Source organism: Alligator sinensis, unplaced genomic scaffold (genome assembly GCF_000455745.1).
Source record: "Alligator sinensis unplaced genomic scaffold, ASM45574v1 scaffold360_3, whole genome shotgun sequence".
Classification (NCBI taxonomy): Eukaryota; Metazoa; Chordata; order Crocodylia; family Alligatoridae; genus Alligator; species Alligator sinensis.
Window position 1 is genome coordinate 2,432,355 of NW_005841977.1, and position 8,589 is coordinate 2,440,943.

Sequence of the window (8,589 nt, forward strand, 5' to 3'; positions counted from 1 at the left end):
TGAGGTTCTTTGAAGTTTAACTATTGGTTGAATATTGCTTATACTGAGTGTATAATTCTTATTCAAGAAAAAAAGTCTGGCAATTCAACTCATGCCACAGAAAAAGTCATTGCAAAACGCAGGACACTCCTCTAGCCATTTGATAATCTTTTCATTTAAAGCTAATTAGGGTCTGGCTTCTCAAAAACTTAACATTCCCTCTTAAAGTTTTGGTACTTTATTAAAGTACTGAAATAACTGATTTGAAAAACGAAAGGAATGGAAAAGACAGGAGAAGACTGGAGAAGGCCAGTACCTTCGTGCTGCAGTTATGATGAGGTAGCCAAGATCCACTTCAAGGGCATTCTTGCAAGCTCCCAAAACTATAGTGTGCAAATTCCTAAAGCCACCTGGTGAGAGGAAATACAGGAGTTTCATTTTAGTTAGTGGGTTGTGGCATTAAAAAAAAAATATATATGTACTTCTTTAGTATTATCTTTGCAGTGTATACATGAGATTAACAAGGATACATGCTATTTTGAAGGAAATCAACATAAAATTCTTTACAGTTGACACTGACTGGTAAAAGGTGGCTCTGAAGCAGCAAGTATCTCAAAAACATAGTGATGATTTTTAATGAGCAATCGCCTCTCTCTCTAGGTTCATTCTGCCAATTTCACCCTCCCTGCAATGACAGTGAAGGGTGGTATTTGTTTGGAAATCTTAGATCAGTTCTTCAGCAGTTTCAACTGATGCAGAAATTGCAAAGATTAATTTAACCTGGCTTTTGTCACTTTCCATATTGTCAACAAAAGTGTGATAAGTACAAGCAATTCTATTAGTATATGAAAACAATACTTAATGCAAGTCCATATTTATCACCCTTTGAGTCTTTCTCATCATGTTAGTTCCAAAAGCAGTTTAGTGAAACAACCTGTAAAACAGCAGTTACCCTTCAAAGCTAGCTTGATTTTCTTGCACAACACAGGAAAATAGGAAGCTGTATACCTGATCTCCAGCTATCTTCTACTACATGCTGAATAAGTCCTCCAAGAAAAGGAACTCGAACAAGTTCTAGATGTTCTAAGTTTCGGGCAGAAGCCAAACCCGTCACTAAAGGGACATACTTCAAAGAATTTGTGGGTCCTGCAGAGAACAGAACAAGATACTCAGAGCTGTATATTTTAGGGTATTGAATACATCATGCCAAATAATGCAGAACTGTCCAGCAGAAGCCAAAAAACAAAGTAGGAGAAAGGTTCTCCTAATAAAGTACAGTAAGAGATGTTATTCCCCTCAATGTCATGTGTAAAATAGTGCTATCGACTCCTTCCCATATAATGGATGAGCATGGGCAACATCTCGGCCTTATTTATACTTGAAAACTTGATAAACTTAATACAACTGCTTCCAACAAGGGTGTAGCTTCATTAATGTATGCACTACTGATGATGTAGCTCAGCGACTTCACCATATTGTGAACATCCATTCCAAGAAGACAACTGCACATTGGCAGTGGCACAGTATTAGTACTGACATTGGCTTTGCACCTCCCAATGTATATGCAACCCCTCCTGAGAAGAATCCTCTATTCTCTCACCTGCACAGTTCCTCATGACAAAAGTGCGTAAGCTGATACAAAGGAAATCTTTAAAGGGCTGTGGTTTGGTAAGCCTCACCCACTTCAAATAAAGATGCCTCAGCATTGGGATACAAGGAATTTCAGGGACATTTACTCCTAGAATATATGAACAAAACAAAAATCAAAGTGCATCAAGGAAACATTACAGCCATCACTAAATTACTCCCCAAGACCAATGGAATACCTAAAAACTACAGTTCTCTGAATTTAGAATTCTTCTTTACCATGTGTCAATAGTTACAAGAAATCTGCCATCCAAATCCCTGTTGCCACAGGGAAACGTGTGTGTTCCAGAAACCCCCCGGACTGAATCAACTATCATTCCTGGAAGGGAGAGGTGTGGTACCTCATTTCAAACCTTTCCGTTCTGTCTAAGGCAGACACTTCACCACAAACACTTACCTACTAAGTGCAAAGTCTGAATTTTAGCTCCTATAGGAATCTTCAGTTTGTTTTCAGGAGGGATTGGGAAAGCACCATTACGATTACGAAACTTCCCTAAAATATGAACTTGTGGCATGTATGTCCAAATTGCTTCCACCAGCTCTAAATGAGAGGTCTCAACACCCTAGACAAAAGCACAGGAATCAGAAATTACCATTTTAAGCAACAATGCTTCTCTTAACCAAGTCGACATCTCGCTAATACATTGAGTTTGATACAAATTACATTTACACTTTAAATAAAGACAGAGCCACTTGACTTTAAAAACTAAGTAGTCATAGGAAACTAGTTGTTAGCCTGAGCTTGTGAGATTTGAGTATTTATTTGAAACCAAATCAAGTGGCTAGAAAAGAACAGCATTCCCTTGTAAACTAGCAGTGGATTTTGAAATTGTGCTTGCTTCAGCTGCCACTCATACAGGACGAGGATTAAATTTACAGCACTTGCAGAAGCCCAGCAATAAGATAAAATATGTATTGTTTTTTTGGTTAGTCCAATTTTATTTCCTCTGCAGTACACGTGCAGAGTCTAATGTCAACTTTTGAATCTGCACACTTACCAACAGATTTGGGCAAGCCTGCAAAGCCTCTAGAACTCCAGGAATGCTGAAAGCTTCATGGCCACGTACTCTGCGTCTTTCAAGATACCTGGGGTGAAGACCATAGAGCTGTTCAATGTCTGGCATCTTCCTCAGCAATATTAGGAAACTGCAATCAGTGAAACCTGGGAGGAGGACACAAGTTTTGAGGGATCTGTGACAGGAAACAGATAGTTCTGCAGAAAAAAATAATGCTGCAATTCTTTGTGGATAATAACAATCCTTGGCCTTAAATCTAATACCACCTCTGGCAATGATGTCAACTAGATGGCAGGGAGCCAGTCCTGTCACTTCACACTAACATGGTTAACTACATGTCTCCATTTCTGATGTTGTAGAATAATATTCTACAGATTCTTTTGCCTCTATCCTGTGGTTGTGTTATATGCATCTCATCAGGGGAAGTATCAGGTGACTCAGGAGTCACTGGCCTTATGCTTTTATCTCCCCTGAAATTCTAAGATTCTCCCACTCTTAAATTGAAACCTAGGTTATCCAGGAGACATCAGCCATATTTATCTATCAGGCCTGACCAGTTTGGCACCTCTGGGTCTTCACTTTGGGAGTCTGTCACCATATCCTGACAGATTTAAGACAGTATCATTTTATTTTAACATTAGGTACAAAGCAGAACAGTAGGGGGTGGGGGATTTTAAAAGAATGAACGATGTTACACTATCTTGAAGTCTAAGCACCCTTCTACAGGAACCAAGTCATTTTAGCTTGGCAGGATTTTCACATTTAAGTCCTGCATCTCTGTCCCACCCCACTCTCCAATTAAGAAAAAAAATATGTATTCCCTCCAAAATTTATCTCTGAATTCTAAACCTAAATCTTACTCTTCACAGGCTTTGACAAAATGGTCTCGTGAGCAAAAAGGACTTGAAGATAACTTCAAAGTGAGTGGCTCTGTCTCTTGCACAGTTTCTTAAATCCCAACAGATACAGAGCACTCCCAGAGCATATTTCCTTGCCTGCATGCAAGCAGCCTCTTCTTTGGATTAAACCTTTGTTTTTATACCATAACCCCCCTTAACCCCCTTCAGATAAGCATATAGGTTCAGATTGTTACAGAAAATCTCTACTTCTGCCACAGTGGCATCTGACACACATACAGATGTTGTAAATGACTTCTCAATGGGAGGATGGTACCCAACTCTCACTGAAAGTCCATAGGAGTTCGTCATACAGCTCCATTGGCTGTTTTTGAAAATCTACTGTATATGGTTAAATGTAAAGATTACTACAACCTAGCAAGATCTTCTCAATACTACTATATCCTGGAACACCCTACTCACCAGTGGGCATATACTCCCACCAGTGGCCAGCGCAGAGGTCTACAACCTTCACTACTCTCAGGTAGAGAGTCACTGCTTCTTTCAGCTTCGGGGAGAGGCATTCCATGCACATGATATCCTGCAATGGAAGGTACCTTTGGGAGAGTGGAAAAAAAAGCTCTTATTCAAAGACAAAGTTCTTTCAACTTCTCTCACACAAGGGAGCATCAAGTGAATTACTACACAAAGCTAGATATATTCATTCTAAAACTATAAAGTGTGGATTCAAATGAGATTTCCAGACAAACTGTATCATACTGATCTGCTGGGTTTTTTTCTGCTGAATCTGTTCACAATGCAACCAGGGCACTTCAGATACAAAAGGGCAGTCTCACTATATTTATAAAGTCCTCAGGTAAAAGAGATCAATGATACATTTTAGTACTAGCACGTGCCTATCTCTAACCAAACCCTGCAAAGCTACCCCCAACAGTAATACCTGGAAACCTTCAATCTTTCCAATTAAAATGTATATTTTAATTTTGCGATGCATAGCTCTCCAACTTGTCAGCAAGGTATTTACATGCCATTCACATTCAGATTCTCATTTGGAGTATCTGTAAACTTGTACTTTGATTATTCATTTTTGGGTTGAGTGGAATAAAATATTTTACTAAAACTAATAAGGCAAGGGAAACTTGGACTGGAATTCTATTCTAATATATCCAGGCACAAATAACTGCATTCACTGTAAAGCAAGCACAGTGAATGAATTTACCAGACACATCATGATACATGCAAGCACACCATGGAGCATGATCATATCTTAAATAAGTTGAAAGATTAATCAACAATTTTGTTCTACTCACATAGAATATTTATTGAATCAACCTTCATAGCACTAATTTCAGGATATTAACATATAGAATTATGAAATTTAACAACTGGCATTGTAATCAAGAGTAAATCAGTTACCAGAGGATACGCACGGGCTTGTATTAGTTGAACTAGAGTTAAAAAGTGAAACAATGTTGATCTGCTTTTCCTAGCAATTTTCACACAAGAAAATATTCAGTGCAGGAGACTGAATCAGGGAATAAGAGGCCCATGTCTCTTGAGGGATAATTGACATTTTTTCATATTGTATCATCTACATGCTTAGTTTTATAAAACAAAAATAAAAAAACAAACCATGAAGACAAAGACATTCTGCAGTCTCCTTGACATTTATCCAGCAAAAAACGATCTACATATGCACACTGATAAAACTCAATTCAATTTTTGTCTACCAGTTCACATATTGGTGGCACTTCTGAATATGGTGTGTTGTTTGATATCTGTTCATAGGGTGGAGCAGACAGGAAGGCAAAAAATAGTACAGCCTCTTACCTAAAGATATGGCAAAGAACTTCATGAGAAAGCTGGTTCATATAATCTTTCAGCTCATCTGCTTTGGTAGATTCAGAGCCTTCCCTGTTCATTAAGCATGGTTTCACATTTTTCCGTCTAGGTCCCATGATTGCAATGATTTCTGATGAAAGGAATTAATGTTCACAATGTTATGCTAATTCAGTGCAACTGAAAGAGAAATGGAGGAGGAAAGGGACAGACCAATGAAAGTTAGTTACATAAAGGACCCAGAAAAACCTGCTACCAAAGAGAAACACTGGAATGCCATTATTCTAATGGATCAGCTGAAAACTGGAAGGACTCCCCCCGCAGAGTATAATTGATCTGTCTTGTGTATGAAGCTGGAAATAAAAGCTAGTCAAATGAATGGAGACTAACTGGAGTGTCCCCTTACATCAAGAAAAATTAGTAAATAGAAAACATACTTCATCTCTTGTGGGAAAAAACCCAGTAGGTTTAATTACAGGTTGCTTCCATAGTAACCTTTTCCTATTTTAGAAAATAAAATGTCTTTAGAAATACCATCTATAAATCAGCACACACAAGCAACTCGTGGGAAAAAGATGGAGAAAATTACTAAACAAATGTCACCTGGATATTTTCCAGTGAACTATAAAGTGATCTAGCGCCTACTTATTTAAAAGGAAATCATTCTCTCTAGATCTTGCTTCCCTCAAAAATACAATTTCACTTTATTAGGTGAGATAGATTAGTCATTATGACTCAAATTATATTTCATCAGTGTACCTGATGTAGAAAGAGTTGTTTTAAGATTGCACCATTAAAAACAAAATTCAAGAAAAGCAAAAAGCATGTAACATAGCAAAAATGTACATGTGTAATCTCTCCTTTTTTCTCGTTGCACATGAACTAGGGGTCACAAAATTAAACTAGTAGGTAGTAAGTTTAAAACTAACAAAAGGAAGTTCTGTTTCATACAGCATGTAATTAAAGTGTGGAACTCTGCCACCAAATGTTGAAGAAACTGACAGTTTAACCCAATTCAAAAAAGGGACAGGACAAAATCTTGGAGGAAAAGGGCATCGGGAGCTCTTGAGCGTGGGAGTTGGGAATACAGCCTCTGAATCAGAATTTCCTAGACCTTAAATATGGGAGACTCCAAGTGAGAGAGCAACAGTGGGAAAAACAACCCTGGTAATACGCAGTTCACTGTCCCTTTCAGCATCCACTCTCTGCCCCCGCGTGACACAGGCCTATTTGTTATGCCACTGGGCATGGGCCTATGCCCACCAAGAGACTGGGCAAGATGGACCTAAGGTCTAAACCATTAAACAGCGATCCTTAACTAATCGAATATATTTCTACCAATGTTATTCTATACCTATTATAGAATTTGACTTAGTTAATGATGCTCTATTTTCCAGTGTTGAAGTGATATTGTAGCTGTGATAGCCCAGAAAATGTGGAAGGCAAGAATTTTTATTTATTTTTTTAATAGATGGCAATTTTTATCAGACCAACTGCATGGTTGAGATAGTTGGACAAGACTTAGACAACTCTGTCTCAAGCTCTATTTCCTGGTCCTTTGGCCTTCATTTGCTGAGCTCTAACAAAAAGTAGTGTTAATATTAAAATAACACCTATTAATATCTCCCATCACAAAGACAGAGGGAGGTAGAAAGTATTCATTTATTTCCTAGCACTGCTGTTTGGCTGGTTATTATGTTCTCAAAGGCCAGGCTAACACAGCATCAATAAATTAGTTAACATCATCCCACATGTAACTTCACACGGGAGAAAAAAATATTTTGTAATGAAATCTTGAAATTACCAGAATAAGGTAACAATTCAGGAAAGATTCAGATTATTATATACTCAGGTTTTTGATGGCCCATATTTTCTCCTTGTTCTGATGGTAAAGAGTTACTGTTAAGGAATATTATTTTCTGCCATTCAGTTCAGTCAAAACCTGGGTGTGTAGCTTTCCTGAAGGAAACAGGCATTACTATAGAATGAAAAGAAAATTCTGGCAAGCAAATAATATATTTAAACTTTTAAAATATGACTAGATTTCAAGGGACTTGTACACTTTTAATGTGTCAGGTTTGACAATTCATTATTTCCTTGAGACAAATAATGTTTTGTAACAATTGCTTTAGCTTCAGAAAATGGAAAAATATATTTTCCTTAAAATTGATTTTTCACAAACTAACTCATCTCCTTGCTGAGCCTAAACATGGAAAACTTCAACCAAAAAAGCCAACATATAATTATGAGAACTCTTTTAAAATTAACTACTTTTGTTTGCTACAAAACAAACCTAGAACTGTCTGCACCTTATGCTTTTATCCTAGAACAGCGTACTGTTTTACATCTATTCTGCAACTATAGCAGTAACTTCTATTATTCCCCATTCTGTTTTCATGTTAAAAATCTTTTTATATTCATAGCCATTTAACTGATTTTAATCTAGGGCTGCACTGATAAGATTTTGGGGGCTAATACTGATAGCCGATTTTTAAGGAGGCATAACAGCTGATACCAATCCAATTTCGGATACAGCTGCATGCAAAAGGAAGATGATTAAGATAGAGATGCACTGATACATCGGTCCAATATCAGATCAGTACCAATATAAAGAAAATTGACTATATTGGAAATTGTCCTGAAGTGGCCGATAATTTGGCCAATAAATGCCCATACATGCGTGCAGCTGCAGTGCACCACGCAGGCAACAAGGAGCACAGCCCGGCAGCACAGAGAGCTGCATGCAGCTAATAAGTCTTTTGCTGTGGAAGGGGAGGAGGGAGGTAGATCAATGCCCCCCGCAGTGAGGGAGGGAGTGGGGCTGAGGTAGGCGATGCCTAGCCGTGGCAGGCATCGCACAGGACAGAGCCATGGATCTTCCAGGGAACTCAGGGGGCAACTCCCGCTGCTGCTCCCACTGTTTGTGTGCCCTTGGATCTGTGCGGGGTAGGGCAGGGCAGGCTGCAGCTGCGGGCTCGTGCCACCAGCCGCTCTGCACTGTGCTATGCTCAGGGCAGGTGGCAGTGGTGCTGGGAGGGAAGCTATGGAGGGGGCTCCAGCCCCCACAAATTGCACTGTAGCTCTCCTGTAGTCCCCACTTATTGCTGCCGCCACCCGCCCCAAGTGCAGTGCAGCACGGCCTCCAGCCCCAGCTGTAGCCCGCATGGCTCCCCTCCACTCCCACCCTGCTGGACGAACAGTGGCAGGAGCCACCAGATGTACCATGTGCTTAGCCAGATCCACCACCTTCC

The 8,589-nt window shown here is 39.2% G+C and overlaps 1 protein-coding gene across 1 annotated transcript in view; it reads right to left on the reverse strand.

Moving 5' to 3' along the window:
• The window catches only part of FBXO38 (F-box protein 38), a 32,809-nt gene extending 24,849 nt beyond the window's left edge, over positions 1-7,960 (reverse strand). The window contains exons 1-8 of the mRNA XM_014518724.2: positions 7,143-7,960; positions 5,330-5,518; positions 3,962-4,095; positions 2,625-2,788; positions 2,024-2,189; positions 1,580-1,717; positions 988-1,125; positions 296-389 (exon numbers count right to left, since the gene is read on the reverse strand). Of these exons, the coding sequence (XP_014374210.1) occupies positions 296-389; positions 988-1,125; positions 1,580-1,717; positions 2,024-2,189; positions 2,625-2,788; positions 3,962-4,095; positions 5,330-5,457 (962 nt within the window). The 5' untranslated portion in view covers positions 5,458-5,518; positions 7,143-7,960. The remainder of the gene's footprint in view (positions 1-295; positions 390-987; positions 1,126-1,579; positions 1,718-2,023; positions 2,190-2,624; positions 2,789-3,961; positions 4,096-5,329; positions 5,519-7,142) is intronic.
• Between the last annotated feature and the right edge of the window lie 629 nt (positions 7,961-8,589).